The sequence below is a fragment of the Myodes glareolus genome, chromosome 7 (genome assembly GCF_982192425.1).
Source record: "Myodes glareolus chromosome 7, mMyoGla1.1, whole genome shotgun sequence".
NCBI lineage: Eukaryota > Metazoa > Chordata > Mammalia > Rodentia > Cricetidae > Myodes > Myodes glareolus.
Window position 1 is genome coordinate 41,441,617 of NC_142032.1, and position 18,970 is coordinate 41,460,586.

An 18,970-nucleotide genomic window follows, 5' to 3' on the forward strand; every position below is an offset into this window, starting at 1 on the left:
ACACACTTTCAATTCTCCCGAGAATATGTACAAGATGGCTTGCTTTCTTTCCCCAAGAGTATGTTACTCATCAGACTGAGCTAGGCAGGTGGTATATGGTGGAGTTCCTTGGTCCACCTGAGGACTGTGTTCTAGTTTATTAAGCTGTGATGTTTTGCTCGCCAGTCTAGAATTTTGAACATCCTGAAATGAATGCTTTGTGACCTCCAGGCAGATGTGGACAAAACCGTGAAGGCTTTTCAGATTGGCTCTCCATGGCGCACCATGAATGCTTCAGAGAGGGGGCGGCTGCTGAACAAGCTGGCTGACTTATTGGAAAGAGACCATCTACTGCTGGCTGTGAGTATTAACTTACACCAAAGGGACACAGTGGGGAAGCTCCTGGAAGCATTGAAACTTCCAACTGACTAGTTAGTTTGGTTTGCAATTGTATGAGCAGACCATTTATAAATGAGAGAAATAGGATGGTGATGGTGACATTGTGCATTGTTCAGACCCTGAATTGTTGCTACAGTCAGATGATAAGTCAAAACTTGTTGGAACTCTGGTAGAGGTGGAGACAGCTGTGTACTTATGTAACCTGCTCTTAGACATGCTTAGTCAGAGATACTTAGAATTGACCAGAAATTTTAGTGGGATCAGACAATCAGAATGTCACTACCTCTCTCATCAGGATTTTGTTATTTAACCACAGACAAGTCATTTAATTCTTTCTTAAGTTGCTTTCAAAAGGAACATAAGATTTATGAATCCTTTAATCCCAGCACTCGGGAGGCAGAGGCAGGCGGATCCCTGTGAGTTCGAGGCCAGCCTGGTCTACAAGAGCTAGTTCCAGGACAGGCACCGAAAACTACAGAGAAACCCTGTCTCGAAAATCAAAAAAAAGAAAAGATTTATGAAACCTTATATTTCTAAATCTCTAGTACATAATTACTAAAATCTAAAATGATTGACTGTATATTCTTGATGGAATTTTATTGCTGAATGTTTAGACTTTGATATTACTACCTATTTTTCAGACAATGGAATCTATGAACACTGGGAAAGTATTCCCCCATGCATACATGATGGATATAGAAATAAGCATAAAAGCATTAAAGTCTTGCTCGGTCCGGGCTGACAAGGTCCATGGCCAAACAATACCAAGTGGTAAGTACATTTGGGAAACTACTTGCATGATGGCAGAAGTGAGGCCATTCGTGCAGAACTGAATACCTTCAAACAACACTCCCTGACAACAGTGTCCATCAACTAGGTAAATAATTACTTTACTTTTCACGTTGACCCAACAGAGTTCTGGTGCTGGAAGTTTTGTTAGGATTAAACATTGTGGATAATGTAGACAGAATTCAAGTAAAAACATTGTCATAGATTTACCTCCTAATTTGAGTGAGATGTCTTAAGGTCCCAAGTTTTCAAAACTGGGCACAGAAATCATTTATTGAGTGCCATTCCCATAATGACATTTGTAATTATTTTGTAACATTATTACTAAAGACTTTGCATGTACAGAATTAGTAAACTGTGCTGATTTGTGCCCAGTATATTTAGTCCAATATACTTCAATAATCCAATTTATACTAATGTATTTCAAAGGCATCAAATCAAGATTAGACTCTGATTCAGCAAGATTAGGAATCTTAGCATGGAAGTGTGGTGTATTGCTTAGTGGGGCATGCAAGTAGCAAAACAAACACACGGCAAATATTTCATGTGAGAAAAGAATCAGTTAGGGAAGAGTTGGAGGCAGTTTCATATCTCTATCTACAATGACTTCAGGAACCCAAATAATACACTTCACATTCTGATGTGCACTTCCATTCTAACTGGAAGATACAGTATAAGATATATTAGCTTCTTGATCCCAGCTTCCATCCAGAGGGCCATTGAAGGGGTTAGTTTGCTTCGGGCCCGCGGCAGGGGCCTGCGAGGTGGAGCTAGGACTTTCCCCGACCCCACAGACTCCCAGGTCACCCTGCAGTGCTGGCTCCACCCTGCTAAGCTCTCCCGCCAGCCATCCCAGCTTCCATCCAGAGGGTCATCGGAGGGGTGAGTTTGCTTCGGGCCTGTGGCAGGGGCCCGGCGAGGAGGAGCTAGGACTTTCCCCGACCCCGCAGACTCCCAGGTCACCCTGCAGTGCTGGCTCCACCCTGCTAAGCTCTCCCACCTGCAATCCCAGCTTCCATCCAGGTACAAATTCCTATATTTCTCCCTTCCCACTGGGGCCATAAAATTTCCCCAGCTCAGCTGCCTTGCATGCTGGCCTGCTCTGTAGGCGCATCCCGGAAAGAGGGAGTGCCTGTGCTTCAATAGCCTACCTGAGGAAAGGTAGGCATTCTATCAGTGAGTTCCCTGCCCGACAAGGGAACCTGACCCACTACCAGAAGTTCCAATAGAGAGCATCTGAACGAAGAGATGGGCAGACGCCAAGGCAAGACCTCCTCCAACAATCTGAAAAACAACATGAAAACACCAGATCACAATGACCCTACAATAGAAGGACTTGAACACTCTAACCCAGAAGAAATGGAAAAAAGTGCCATTATGAAAGCAATAGAGTCCCTTAAACAGGATATGAATAACTCCCTTAAAGAATTGGATGAGAAGAATAACAAAAAGTTTGAAGAAATGAGTATAGAAATGGATGAAAAATATAACAAAAAGTTTGAAGAAATAAGTAAATCCGTGAATGATACCCTCAGAAACCAAGAAAAAACAATCAAACAGGTAAAGGAAACAGTCCAAGAATTGAAAACTGAAATGGAGGCAATGAAGAAAACACAAACCGAGAACCGACTGGATATGAAAAACCTAGGTAAACGAACGGAGACTACAGAATCAAGCATAACCAATAGAATACAAGAGATAGAAGAATGAATCTCAGATTCTGAAGATACCATAGAGAAAATAAATGCTCTGGTCAAAGAAAATGGCAAATCCAACAAATTCTCTTCACAAAACATTCAGGAAATCTGGGACACAATAAAAAAAACAAATCTAAGAATAATAGGGATTGAAGAAGGAGAAGAACTGCAGATCAAAGGCCCAGAAAATATATTTAACAAAATTATAGAAGAAAACTTTCCCAATCTAAAGAACGATATTCCTATGAAGGTTCAAGAAGCATACAGAACACCGAATAGACTGGATCAAAAAAAAGTCCCCTCGCCATATAATAATCAAAACACAAAACATATAGACTAAAGAAAGAATATTAAGAGCTGCAAAGGAAAAAGGTCAAGTGACTTATAAAGGTAAACTTATCAGGCTTACACCAGACTTCTCTATGGAAACCATGAAAGCCAGAAGATCCTGGATAGAGGTACTTCAGAAACTAAGAGACCATGAATGCAAACCCAGACTACTATACCCAGGCAAGCTATCATTCACTATCAATGTAGAAAGCAAAATATTCCAGGATAAAAATAAATTTAAACAATTCGTAGCCACAAATCCAGCCTTACAGAAAGTAATAGAAGGAAAATAGCAACCCAAGGAATCCAACATTGCCATCACTGCCTACAATAACCCAGACATCTAGCGACTCTTCACAAACACAACTCAAAGAAGAGAAACACACAAACTCTACTACACACACACACACCAAAAAAATAATAACCGGAATCAACAACCACTGGTCATTAATATCACTTAATATTAATGGACTCAACTCACCTATAAAAAGGCACAGAGTAAGAGACTGGATAAGAAAACAGGATCCAACATTCTGCTGTTTACAAGAAACACACCTCAACCACAAAGATAGACATCTACTCAGAGTAAAGGGTTGGAAAAAGGTTTTCCAAGCAAATGGACCTAAGAAACAAGCTGGTGTGGCCATTCTAATATCTAAGAAAATTGACTTCAAACTAAAATCAATCAGAAGAGATGGAGATGGACATTTCATACTCATAACAGGAACAATTAATCAGGAGGAAGTCTCAATCCTGAATATCTATGCCCCTAATATAAAAGCACCCACTTATGCAAAAGAAAAACTTTTAGAACTCTAGGCAGTCATCAAACAACACACACTAATAGTGGGAGACTTCAACACACCTCTCTCACCAATGGACAGGTCAATCAAACAGAAACTCAACAGAGAAATAAGAGAATTACTAGAAGTAATGAATCAAATGGACTTAACAGGTATCTATAGAACATTCCATCCAAAAAGGAAAGAATATACCTTCTTCTCTGCAGCTCATGGAACCTTCTCGAAAATTGACCACATACTCGGTAACAAAGCAAACTTATACAGATACAAAAAAATATTAGTAATCACCTGTGTCTTGTTGGATCACCACGGAATAAATTTAGAATTCACTAACAATTCGAACACCAGAAAGCCTACAAACTCATGGAAGTTGAACAATCAACTACTGAATCATCCCTGGGTCAAGGAAGAAATAAAGAAAGTAATTAAAGTCTTCCTTGAATTTAATGAAAATAAAGACACAACATACTCAAACCTATGGGACACAATGAAAGCAGTGCTAAGAGAAAAGTTCATAGCACTAAGTGCCCAATTAAAGAAAACGGAGAAAGCACATATTGGAGACTTAACAGCACACCTAAAACCTCTGGAAAAAACAGAAGCAGACTCTCCCAGGAGGAGTAGAATATTGGAAATAATCAAACTGAGGGCTGAAATCAACAAAGTAGAAACACAGAAAACAATCCAAAAAATCAATGAAAAAAAAGTTGGTTCTTGGAGAAAATCAACAAGATTGACAAACCCCTAGCCAAACTAATGAAAAGACAGAGAGAGAACACTCAAATTAATAAGATCAGAAATGAAAAGGGGGACATAACAACAGACACAGTGGAAATTCAGAGAATCATTAGATCGTACTACGAGAGTTTATATGCCACAAAGTTGGAAAATGTACAAGAAATGGATTGGTTTTTAGATAAATATCATTTACCAAAGTTAAAACAAGACCAGGTGAACAATCTAAATAGACCTCTTAGTCGTGAAGAATTAGAAGCTGTTATTAAAAACCTCCTGAACAAAAAGAGCCCAGGACCAGATGGTTTCAATGCAGAATTCTACCAAAACTTCCAAGAAGAGCTAATACCTATACTCCTTAATGTATTTCATAATATAGAAACAGAAGAATCAATGCCAAACTCTTTTTATGAAGCTACAGTTACCCTGATACCAAAACCACACAAAGACACAACCAAGAAAGAGAATTACAGACCAATCTCACTCATGAACATTGACGCTAAAATACTCAATAAAATACTGGCAAACCGAATCCAAGAATACATTAGAAAAATTATCCACTATGATCAAGTGGGCTTCATCCCAGAGATGCAGGGCTGGTTCAACATATGCAAATCTATCAATGTAATCCATCATATGAATAAACTGAAAGAAAGAAACCATATGATCATTTTATTGGATGCTGAAAAAGCATTTGACAAAATTCAACACCCCTTTATGATAAAGGTGTTGGAGAGATTGGGTATACAAGGATCATACCTAAATATAGTAAAAGCAATATATAGTAAGCCGACAGCTAACATCAAATTGAATGGAGAGAAACTCAAAGCCATTCCACTAAAATCAGAACACGACAAGGCTGTCCACTCTCTCCATACCTCTTCAATATAGTGCTTGAAGTTCTAGCAATAGCAATAAGACAACATAAGGGGATCAAGGGGATCGAATTGGAAAGGATGAAGTTAAACTTTCGTTATTTTCAGACGATATGATAGTGTACATAAGCGACCTCCAAAAATCTATCAAAGAACTCCTACAGTTGATAAACACCTTTAGTAATGTGGCAGGATACAAGATCAACTCCAAAAAAATCGGTTGCCCTCCTATACACAAAAGATAAAGAAGCAGATAGGGAAATCAGAGAAACATCACCTTTCATGATAGCCACAAATAGCATAAAATATCTTGGGGTAACTCTAACCAATGAAGTGAAAGACCTATTTGACAAAAACTTTAAGTCCTTGAAGAAAGAAATTGAGGAGGATACCAGAAAATGGAAAGATCTCCCCTGCTCTTGGATTGGGAGAATCAACATAGTAAAAATGGCAATTCTACCAAAAGCAATCTATAGATTCAATGCAATTCCCATCAAAATCCCATCAAACTTCTTCACAGACCTTGAGAGAACAATAATCAAGTTTATATGGAAAAACAAAAATCCCAGGATAGCCAAAACAATCTTATACAATAAAGGAACTTCTGGAGGCATTACCATCCCTGACTTCAAACTCTATTTCAGAGCAACAGCATTGAAAACAGCTTGGTATTGGCATAAGAACAGAGAAGTCGACCTATGGAATCGAATAGAAGACCCGGGTATTAACCCACAAACGTATGAACATCTGATATTTGACAAGGGAGCTAAAGGTATACAATGGAAGAAGGAAAGCATCTTTAACAAATGGTGCTGACATAACTGGATGTCCACCTGTAGAAGAATGAAAATAGATCCATATCTATCACCATGCACAAAACTCAGGTCTAAATGGATTAAAGACATCAACATTAATCCGACCACTTTGAACCTGATAGAAGAGAAAGTGGGAAGTAGTCTACAAGATATAGGCACAGGAGACCACTTCCTAAGCAGAACCCCAGGAACGCAGACAATAAGAGAAACAATGAATAAATGGGACCTACTGAAACTGAGAAGCTTCTGTAAAGCAAGGACACGGCCAGTAAGACAATAAGGTTTATAACAAGGTAGATAGAACAGGCAGACAGAAGGAAGCCTAGAATTCCACATCCTCTGCACTAGGGATGTGAAGAGCACATCTGAGCCCAGATCCTAGGCTCCCTTCTCCAGTTTGCCTCTGCCTGAGGCTGATGTTCCTTGAACCTGGGAGCAGCTTTGCTGTGTGGTTGTCTTAACTAATTCTCAAATTGGTGCCATTTTGCTACTCCTGTAATGCTATCTCTATGCCCATTTACCTTCTGAAAAGGAAACAGTGAAATTCGAGAATGAGGGAACTTCTGACTTTAAATAAATTGGGTGTGCCTTAGAAAAACAGAAGAATCCTTTTCCAATTTGAGATTCCTTATTTGAGAAACACAGGGACTGTAATTCCCACTTTATTCAGTTCCAAACAATAAAAGTGAGAGTTGGTAGAAGATATTTAGCGCCCTGCTGAGCACTCAGGAAAACGTTTGTGAAGCATTCTTAGTTTCTGCTTTCTCCTCCCACTTACTTTCTCACATTAATTTAGGAGATGTCAATGTGCCCTCTCATCTCCTGATTGTCTTTTACATCTGCCCAGGCTTTGGCATGAATAAGGGCATAAGCTCCTCTCCCTGACTCCCATTGATTCTGTGCTGCCTGGATGCCAGCATCTTTAGGTCGGAGGGAATCATGAACTAAAAGCCTTCCCATCTGTGTTCTCATTGTCTAAGATGTAGTCATGGGCTTCAATGTCCTTGTCGCATACCTAGTCTCTCACCTTTGCCTGGTTAGTCTTGAAGACTCCTATTCTGTGTTAGCCACAAAAAGATGTACAACAGATTGTGAATTAATACTGAATAATGACATGTTAGCATGCTTTTAGACACCAGAGTGAACGAAAATAGTATTAGTCCTACTCAAACTCTTTTTGTTTTTTTCTTTAAAAATACTGGCAATTGTGTAAGAGGCAGAGACAGTATCTCTCGTGGTGATAACAACAACGAGACCCAGTGTAGTGAAACTTTTATTACATTCCTTTAAAATAGACCTCCAGTCACAAAGGAAAACACAGTCATTTTTTAGTGCTGGCAGGCACTGGCTACATGTGCAAAAAATTGAAATTGTAGGCTAAAAATCATTTGCTGTTTTCTGTGAAAATTCAAGCACACTTCTTGTTAGCCATCTGGATGTACACATCTACAATTAAACAATTACCTTATTTTTCTGGTGAAATAGAAAGCCTGTCAATAAGAGAAACAAAATATAATGGTTGCCTCAAAAAGAGAAAATATACCATCTTACTTAATGTACTCTCAATATATATAAAGAAGGATCAATAGTAATCAAAACAGGATACCAAAGTCAAAAATAAAATAATCATAGTTAATGAATAGGCAGGACAGAATCCACAGATAAAATAAAACAAAAGCAATGTGTTTTTCTTTGAAGAAGCAACTAGAATTAAAGAAGAAATGAGAATGGTGGGATTCCAGCTAAGTGTAGTAGGAACAAAGGGCTCAAAGCCAATTTCTTTTTTTGTGAAAAGCAACATGTGTTTAAGAAGAGGAATAGTGTTAGGGGAGATAGAGGGAGAAAGAGAAAGAAAGAAAGAAAGGAAGAAAGAAAGAAAGAAAGAAAGAAAGAAAGAAAGAAAGAAAGAAAGAAAGAAAGAAAGAAAGAAAGAGAGACAGAGGGGGAGAGAGAGAAGAAGAAGAAGAAGGAGGAGGAGGAGGAGGAAGAGGAGGAGGAGGAGGAAGAAGAGAGGGCAATAATGAGAGTGAGGATGCTGTGATCAATAAGTGGAGAATTAGGTAGTGACCTGGTATTTGTGAGATTTACACAGATAGACATAACATTGTTTGAAGCTGACTCAGAAAGATTATTATGAGCATTATGGGACCAGGAGAAAAGAATCAATTTTTGTTCTCATTAGAACAAAGCTCAAAGAGGATCTGTGCCAAGAGCTGATACAAGTAAAGGACCAACCTGGAGACAGTCCAGACTGGGAGGGTATAAAAAAAGAGGAAGAGTATTAAGATTTAGATGTTGGGCAGAATACTATTTTGACTGAACAGAATTCTCTGAATGTCATTAAAATGACGAGAAGTCAATACATGAGGTGCTTGGGGTATTTCTGATCAAATCCAGAGAGGACGTTCTGACAAAAATGAAAATAATCTTTTATCTGTCCACACATGAAGTCAGCTCTTACATCTGCCCATGAACATTGTCATGTCTCTCCAAATAAAATTAAATGGTTGTGCAAATGTCCTGTAGCACACAGCTGATAGACACAGAGAAGATTTTGTCCTGGGTGGGGATAGATTTCTACTTCCCAGTGTCAAACTGAGGTAGTATAAGTGGGCTGCATGTAGAATATATGATGCAGTTTTGATAATTCCATAACTGTAATTGTATCGAGGGCACAAGTTACTTGAGACATTTGGAACCAAAAGTATCATATCCTGGTTGTCAGCAACTTTCTATTATTTCTCTGTTTTCACTCTGGTTCATCATCTCAATAGGGCCAGAAAAAATTGAACCTGTGAAGTCATTTCTCTCTCTCTTTCCATTTTAAGGGTTGTTATTTGTCATTTTGATGTGACCCTACTAATAATGATCCAGATTACTATGATTTTATTACCAAATGAAATTCTCATGTTACTTCCTTAGTAGTAGTGACTTAGCTGAGATTTGTGGTCCAGAATTTCTTTAATGTTGGGAGGGTAGAAGCAGGGAGGAGAGCAGAGAAAATGTAGAGTTCAATAAAAATCAATAAAACATTGAGAAAAGTATTCCTTTAACTCATCGTTCCTTGGCTCATACGTAAAATGAGGCTATAAACATAGGCTCCATAGAATTTGCTGTTGTCACTATTGGTATCTTTACTGGAAATATTAGGACTTACTACTTTGTTAGCATGATGTCTAGTTTGTCACTCTCTGTCACCTCTCCTCATTGCACTTTCAACAACTACTGTTAGCTCACAGTTTCACACCCAAGTTCTACAAACATGAACGGAGTAGTCCTCATTTATAAAATTAAAGTTCACATACACACACACCTCATAAATACACATCTTTTTGAATAGAATTAAAAATATTCTCATATAAAACTCTTGGCCCATTGGAGCATCTAAACTGAGTTTAGTATGCTTGTGTGGTTAAGGCTTTAGTTAAATTTTAGAAATATTTTTCCTTGAGTAAGGGTGGGAGGGTGAGTTGTTCTGATGTAGTGAGTTTTAGGTGTTTTAATGCAACTTTCAGAAAGACAACATTTTTTTTTATTGAGAAAAGTATTTAGTAATGCTTGAAATTACTTGAGGCAATAGATAATTCAGTTTTCTTCTGTTAATTAAAAACTGAAACCTAAAAGAAATATAACTGACTAAAGAATCATAAAATAGAAGTAGTTGTAAATAATTTGCAATGATATTTTATCCTCTAATCAAATATATGCTCTTCAGAAATCATAACAGGCACCATCATATCAGAGTTCCCTGGCTATCATTGCCATCATAAATAAAGGATCAAAAGGTCTATTTCTTTTGTGGCTTCCATGCAATGTAGTGAATCTATGTCTCATCAGATGATTCATCATTTTTCCTATCATCCTATTGCATCTGAAACATATGTGTGTGTGTGTGTGTGTGTGTGTGTTTGTAATCTTCAGAAAACGTTCTTCCTCTCCTGTTAATGTTTCCTTTGCAGAGGACAATGCTGTTGAGTTTGCACACCAAGGAGTGGTCTTCCACCAGGGACAGATGTGTATAGCAGCATCCAGGCTTTTTGTTGAGGAGTCAATTTATGATGAGTTTGTGAAAAGGAGTGTTGAGTGGGCTAAGAAATATGTTCTTGGAAATCCTCTGAGTGCAGGAATAAATCAAGGTCCTCAGGTGAGTAAACATCAGAAAGGCAAGTATTTTGGATGTAAAACTAATCTTTTTAGGTCTAATTATTGTTACGTAAGATAGTATTAAGTAACTTCCTAATATTGCTCATTGGTAGCTGATATTATCTTGGTTTGGCGATTTAACTATTCTTACTTAAAACAGCAAAGATAAATCTGTTTTGTTTATGCCGATTTTTCCTTTGTATCTAGAAATATTCTAGGAGCCATGGTGGGAATAAAGCATAGAAAGAAGGGCTAATGGGATGGATCAACACATAAAAAAAATTGTCACACAATCCTGAAGACCAGAGTTCTGATTCTAACACCCATATAATAACTGACTAGTTAGAGCTTTGAGTTCAATGAGAGAGTTCCCTCTGTAGAAAAAGACTAAAAACCGTTGAAGAAGACATTCAGTGTCAACTTTTGGTATCCACAAACATGTACATATATGTATGTGCACCTGTATACACTTATTCAACATGAAGGTGCAAACACATGTAAATGCATTTGCTCCTACCTATATATACATGCATGTAAACACACACACCTGCACATTGCACTCACATAACACACAAAAAGGAAGGAATATTTCTTGCATACTTTAATTGGTAATATTCTTAATTCCTACATGCATTTTTTAGTCTGGAAATGTATACATATTTGTAAATTCTTCCTCATAATCAATTCATCATCTTAGTTGCCATTCTATAAGCAGTCGGGCACTTCCCAATCCTCTACAGGGTCCTCAGTTTCTCTGATGTAAAAATATCCTAAGTATTTTTGAAGGTCCTGATTTCTGGACCAGAAAAGCTTTTCCTTCTATTTATCAAAAGCCAGACACCCCGTGGGATCTCTGAGTTTCTTCTTTGTAGTTACATCAACTGCAAATATGAATGCCTTTTTTTTTCTCTCACCCCAATGTAAACTTTTGCTCTTGCACACCTTTCATGGGCCATTGTTTAAACTCTTGGACATTCTGAGCTTACCCTTTCTTCTGGATATCGCAATAGGGGCCACTGACCTTATCTGGAGGCAGATAAAATTGAAAGGGATCTACATAAACTATTGAGCAGAGGAAAGGATGCTACTGAGCACCCAACAGTGAACAGGAAAACCTCAAAACAAATATTTTACTCTCCTCAAGTGCCTCACTATTGAGTTGTTACCTAACTTCATACTTGAATTATTTAATAAATAAAACTTAAATTCAATTAAATGCTTAGGGTATATTGCTACCAGTGAGAAAGAAGCTTGGCAAAGTCTTAATATCCAAGTGGACATGGTCACTGCTTTCTCTGGACATAATTTGTTTGCAAAAAGGTCTTATAATTTTCTACTTAGCAAAAGTATACAAATAGAAAAGCTTTAGTACAAAAATAATGTGGAGTAGTGAAACCCCAAAGACATAAATAAGGTAACTGTCAAGTGAAGGAATCATTGTGTTGTTTTAATATCATAGTGTTTTATGAATGAGTTCAGGGATTATATAGAAGTACTTATGTTTTTTATCATGTTTGGTAATTTTTCAGATTTCTATTTGTGTTTCACATAGACCAGAAAAATATATAGTTCTGAGTGTATTTGTTGTTACTGTTCCACACTCTAAGTATTTATTGGTCTGTATACATAAGTATGAAATATGTTTATCGTTAGATATATGAGTCAAAACATAGAAGATGGTGAGAGTAGATGAACGGAAGACAGATAAATGCTATACTGATGGCACAGTGGTGCATACTTAGAGGACCTATGGAAAAAGAGAAGTCATGAGTATCTGTAATATATAACACTGAACAAGAGCCTATATTTTCCTTCACCAGGAAAGAAATCAATAGCCTCAAAAACTGAATTTTAATATTTCATAATTTACAAGGGCAATACATTAGAACAAACTTAAAACATTAACTCACAGAAGTTGAAAGCACAAAATTCCATCTTCTAGATTATTAGCACAGGGCTTTGTGAGTTCTTAGCTGCTTGTGCAAGTAGTGCTGTGCAAGTAGAATAGACAGGCATGCTGGGAATCTGGTCAGTGCTAGAGGGAAATTCTAGGCATCTCAATGCTTCTCTCTACATCTCTTTATGTTTTTCTGTCTGTAACAAGAAAAAGCTTATAGGAAGAGTCATAGAGAAGGCACTTGCCTAGCATTTCATTCATTCCTGGTTTAGTCACCAATTCTTTAAAAACCGATTTTGAGAATTAGTACTGTATTATAACCAAATAGGTATGGAGAAGGCAAAACCATATTTATTTGTATAGGAAAAACTATTTCTACAATTTTGGAGTTTCTTCTTCTTTATGATTACCAACTTACTGTATTTGAGTTTTTCAGCAGTTATAATAGGTGTGTTACTTATTTTATATTACATATTAGAGTTTATATAAGGATATTTGTTTTATAAAGTACTCATTTTTTGTTTCATACATTAACACATACATATGCACGTACATGCATATACTTGGAATGATCAGGATTTTTATTTGAAAAAGAAGTTTGAACTTTCCTCTACTCAATCTTCTTATCAATAACGAGAACATAGTAATATATGTCTTGAGGACTCACTATGTCATAAGCCACCTTTTGGGGTGAGTTCTGCCGTGGTCCAGCCATGATGGATTCATACATTCCAGGATAGAGGTTTGTGGATTAGAAATGTTAGGTAGGAGGAAAAGAGGTACAAAATAAAAACAGAGACACAGAATACTACAGGGAGGGCAACTCAGTGAATACTCAATATTGAATTTGCCCAGCTTATTTTTCATACACTTTTATTCCCCAATACAAAAGGAGGGAAAGAAGACAAAAGACTGCTTTAACATGACACAAAAGATAATCAGAACAGTTACTTACTTCAGTACTTGAGGAATCAAGCCATTGTTTCCTGAGTAAAACATTTGATGTATCAGGTAGGATATACAGTGAACATACCCTAGACCAAGTATGCTGTAGACAGTCATTCCCTATGCCAAACCTCTTATTTTAAATGAACGAGCAGGAGTATGCTTAAATTCTCTGATCTTTGGTCTGGATGGAGTGAATCACCTCTATGGGCCATCTTAATGTCCAAAACAAAAGTAACCAATCCCTGAGTCAGGCTGTGTAGCCACACCTGTTGTCAACAACTTTGAAAGAGCAAAAATAAGCTCAAACTCTGTGACCCTCCGTTAAGGTAGTACAGGCTTAAAACTGTGGACCCACACACATTATACACTGAGATGAGACAAACTGTATGGTACACTGACATAGCTAGTGCCATGTTGATTTTGTTGTATATTCTTAAATGTCTATTAAATAGAAAGCTAAAGCCGTTATAAAAGTAACAATTAACTTCTCCCCTTAGAAGTAAGTAGTATCAAAAACACCAATGATAGCCTATACTGGAGAGGATGTGGAGTGAGGGGAACACTCATCCATTGTCGGTGGGAATGCAAACTTGTGCAGCCACTGTGGAAATCAGTGTGGTGGTTTCTCAGGAAACTGGGAGTCAACCTCCCTCAGGACCCAGCAATTCTACTCTTGGGAATATACCCAAGAGATGCCCTATCATACTACAAAAGTATTTGTTCAACTATGTTCATAGCTGCACTATTTGTAATAGGCAGAACATGGAAACAACCTAGGTGCCCCTCAATAGAAGAATGGTTAAAAAAGGTGTGAAACATATACACATTAGAGTTCTACTCAGCGGTAAAAAACAATGACATCTTGAATTTTGCATGCAAATGGATGGAAATAGAAAACGCTTTACTGAGTGAGGTGACCCAGACCCAAAAAGAGGAATATGGTATGTACTCACTCATAAGTGAATTCTAGCCATAGTTAAAGGTCTTTGAGTCTATAATTTGTGATCCTAGAGAAGCTAAATAAGAAGGTGAACCTGAAGAAAATCATATAGTTATCCTCCTGGATATTAGAAGTAGGCAAGATTTCCAGGCAAACTTGGGTGCACGGGGGGGGTGGGGGGGTGGAAGTAAGGGGAGATGGTTAGGGAGAGGGGAGAGGGGGAGGATTGGGAATGACTTGGGGGAATGGGAGGGTGGGAGGGAGGAAGGATGGTTATGGGAACAGGGAAGTTTATATCTCAACTAAGGGTTTTACATTTTAGGTTTTGCAAGAGACTTGATTCTGGAGGGGTTCCCAGGCCCAAGGAGAGGTCCCCAGATTGTACTCTGGGCAGCAGAGGAGAAGGTGCCTGAACTGGCCTTGGCCCATAACCATACTGATGAATATTTTGCATGTCACCACAGAACCTTCATATGGCGATGGATGGAGATAGAGACAGAGACACATATTGGAACACTGGACTTAACTCCCTAGGTCCAAATGAGAAGCAGAGGGAGGGAGATTGTGAGCAAGGAAAGCAAATTCAGAGGGGGCCTTCATCCGACGATGGATGGAGATAGAGACGGAAACCCACAGTGGAGCACCGGAAGTCAGGACCGCGAAGGGTGCGTTCACCCATTGATACAAGGGGACTGATCGAATGAGAGCTCACCAAGGCCAGCTGGACTGGAACTGAACGAGCATGTGATCAAACCGGATTCTCTGAATGTGGCTGACATGGGGGCTGACTGAGCCCCCAAGGTCCAAATGAAGACTGAGAAGCCATTGACAATGGCACTGGGTCTTGTTTCGTCTGCATGGACTGACTTTTTGGGATCCTGGCCTGTTTGGATGCTCACCTTCCTGGACCTGGAGGGAGGGGGGAGGAACTTGCATTTCCCACAGTGCAGGAAACCCTGACTACTCTTGAGAATGGTGAGGGAGGAGGAGAGGGAGTGGGGGGGGCGAGAGGGTGTTGGGAGGAGGGGGAGGGTATTGGGAGAAGGGGAGGAAATGGAAAGAGTGTTTTCGGATACTTGAATAAACAAATCTAACAGAAAAAAAAATTGAAAATTTAATATGAATACATTTCCATTTCTTTAGCAGATATTTTAGAATTAGATTGTCACCAGATATGTTCTCTGATAAAAGAGAGGCAAATACTTTAATTAGTGAAATAAATTTGAAACAAGAACTGATAAATAGTGAGCTTTGAGGACATGATCTAGTTAATTTTCAGTATGAGGGAGAAAAAGAGAGAGATGCTTATGACCAACCAGGCAGTCAGCAATCAGTAGGATGTGAGGAAGCAGGAAAATAGAATATATGAAATGAAAGAAAGGTAAAGGGTTCTGAGGCAAAATGTAAATGAAGCAAAATTGGTTAATGAAAGTTATAAGAGCTAATGGGACAAACTTATACTAAGGCTGAGCATTCATAACTAATAATACGAATCCATATAATGATTTGGGGACTGGGAGTCCAAGAAAGCCAGTTACAATTCTACAATAGGCTAGAAATGAAGAGATTTTCTTGGGGGAAATCCATTTGAGTGATGTGCATAAGAAATTTCATAGAAAAATGGTACCATATTCTGTGCCAAAATTTCTAAAATTATAACTGATATTAGTTAGCATTTACTCTGCCTGATTGTTGAAACTGAGATAAGTTCAGTTAGAAAGTATGTCATGGATCACGTCTGATGTTCACAAGACTGAGGAGATTGGGAGAATCCAACAAGATGAAAAATGCTAATTTTAAGTCACAACAAGAGACACTTTCAATAGGCAAAATCCTGACCCTTTTGTAGTACTTTGATAACCATTTCTTTAGTATGACCCAAATTTTATCTCTGATAGGCTGTTTTCACCAATGAGTTGATATCCATTTCTTTAGTGTGAACCAAATTCTATCTCAGATAGACTGTTTTCACCAATGATATCAAACACAAGAGATATTCATGTAACCACTTGTATGAGAGCTTATGTAACAGGAAGACTTCACATTCTATTGCATTGTAGGGAGACTTGGGTCATTCTGATATTACCAAACAGAATTTTGATCTCTTTTTACATAAATATTAGTTGAAACATTGTACACCTGTGGAAACTGCCATATATTTAGGCTTAGTTAATCTCTTGAAAAACAAATATGGCAAACAGGACATGTTAGAAAGTATTATAAAACCTACTGAGCTGAACTCAGCTGTACTGAGGAAGACTGATATGGTATCAAAAGGATGCCTGGCCACATGTTTTACTTAGGTAATATCATATCCCTTTTGATTATCTGATGAAGATTAAATAATAGATAGTTATTGTTACAGTTTTCCTTGTTACCAAATTCAGAAAAGAAACTCACAAAAGAGGTATAAAGCTTATAATGTTGAGAAACAAAGCTTAAGTTGTTTATCTAAGATAATGTTTTGAGGTCTAAAAGTATAGTTTTAGGTTGATAATATAAGTTATGATAGAAAATGAGTTAGGTGAACTAAAGATTGGAACCACCAAGACAGAGTAAATAATGAAATATTTTCTCTGAATTTGCCAAATGCTATGGACTGGACTTTATGAATATAATTCTTACCTGATAATTGTTCTTATTGTATATAGTTTTACTGTATTAGATTTAAACCTTTCCTTTTTATTTACATGAAAGAGGGGAAATGTTGTGTGATATTTGAACATTGTATGAAGGTATTTTTATGTGAACTGAATGGCTAATAGCTAGGCAGGGATGATAGGTGGGATTTCCTGGGAGACAGAGGAAGAAGAAGAATCAAGGTGCAGTATTTATGCTAATAGATGCCAAGAGACATGTAAAGAGTTAGACATATAGAATGAAAGAAAGGCAAAAAGCCATGAGTTAAAATGTAGGTTAGCATAAATGGCTTGGTTTAAGTTATAGGAGCTGGTGGGACAAGATTAATCTCAGGCCAAGCTTTCATAATTAATAATAAGACTGCACATCATTATTTGTGAACTGGTTGCCCAAAGATGTAACATGAGAAGGCCGGGCCTGCTTGCTCAGATTTCTGTCCTGCCCAGCCCCTCAGCTGCTTAGCCCCAAAGAAAATGACACAGAGGACTCCGTAAGTTATAATGCTCATTGGTTCATTAGGTCAGGCTTCCCACTGGCTAACTCTCATATCTTGATTAACCCATTTTTCTGATCTATTTTAGACATGTGGCTCAGTCCCTTTTTCAGTGGGGCAGCTCACATCCTGCTGCTTCGGTGATCTGGGCAGGAGTGGGAGGAATCAACTTCCTCCTCCCCAGAATTCTCCTGCTCTCCTTGCATCATTTCGACTTCCTGTCTGGTTTTTCCGCCTACACCTCCTGCCTGGCCAATCTGCGTTTTATTTAAAATATGATGAACAGAATACAGACAATTCTCCTGCACCACAAAGAAAAATCTTTCTACAAATTAGTAGTCAAAACATTTCATGGCCATGGTAATTGATCACATGCTTAGATATAACTCATCTTTTGAAGCATGAAGGTGATAAGCAGGACTTGTTGCAAAATAGGATAAAATCTACTGATCTGAATTACTAAATCTGGTATAGAAGCAACAGGATGTGAGGAAAGACGTATATTTTAGGAATACACAGATTCTATCTCTGAAGATTGGTGGTCTTCTCCAGGCAATAACATCTATTCTTGAGTGGCATACCCACTGAAACTAGGTCAAGGTCTTCTTTTTCACTTCACTCTTTTATTTCACTCAGGACTAAGATTTCAATCATTAACATGTTTTCTTTCAAAGTGAATAAACAGCAGTTGTAAGAAACCTTCTTATATTCTCATATCATCAAATTTCTATGCTTACCTAACTACACTGAATGTAAATATTTTTTAGGTTTCTTTCCTAATTCATGAGAAAAAACATACCAAAAAATTAGATAAGTATCTGTCACCAATTTTGGAACATTGGATTTTATATGAATATTCTGGCATTTTGAAGTCTTCATTTGCAATATATTATCTTTATTATCTCTCTTTTTCTTGTGATTTCTTTCAATTAGATTGACAAAGAACAACACAATAAAATACTTGATCTCATTGAGAGTGGAAAGAAAGAAGGAGCCAAACTAGAATGTGGTGGTGTGTAGGTACACAGGTCTTTTTTCCTTCTTCCTGGCAATTCGCAGGGCTGTTTGACCTCTGACTCCCTGGAGATTCTGCACTAGCACTGACTTGAGGGTATAGTTTAGAAAGAACTTGGCTCTCTTTTGTTATAGTAATTCCACCTGTAAACAAGGTTCCAGCTGCGGGCCCTATATGCCTGCCATGCCTGGCTCCCCCAGCTGGTTCTGCCTGAGGCGCCAGGCACCTGTCATCCTATTCCACTGCTCCTGATGGGAGGGGGCCGTGACCTTTTGAACCCTCTTGCCCACTGGTATAAATACCCAACTTGAGTTGAATAAAGTGGCCATTTACTCTTTGGTAAGTGAGCAGGTCTCTTTGTGTGTGTCAGTTTAAACCCTTAGGACAGTCGTCCATTCTCGTGGACCGAGTTCAGGAAAGCATGCGCCTAAATCGGGCCTGGGTATTCACAGAAAAGTGCGGAGGCTAACAG

The 18,970-nt window shown here is 38.1% G+C and overlaps 1 protein-coding gene across 1 annotated transcript in view; it reads left to right on the plus strand.

Annotated features, from left to right (window-relative positions):
- The first annotated feature begins 249 nt into the window (after positions 1–249).
- The window catches only part of LOC125403387 (aldehyde dehydrogenase, cytosolic 1-like), a 106,649-nt gene continuing 87,928 nt past the window's right edge, over positions 250–18,970 (plus strand). The window contains exons 1-2 of the mRNA XM_087908037.1: positions 250–339; positions 1,020–1,149. Coding sequence (XP_087764163.1) covers positions 265–339; positions 1,020–1,149 — 205 coding nt within the window. The 5' untranslated portion in view covers positions 250–264. The remainder of the gene's footprint in view (positions 340–1,019; positions 1,150–18,970) is intronic.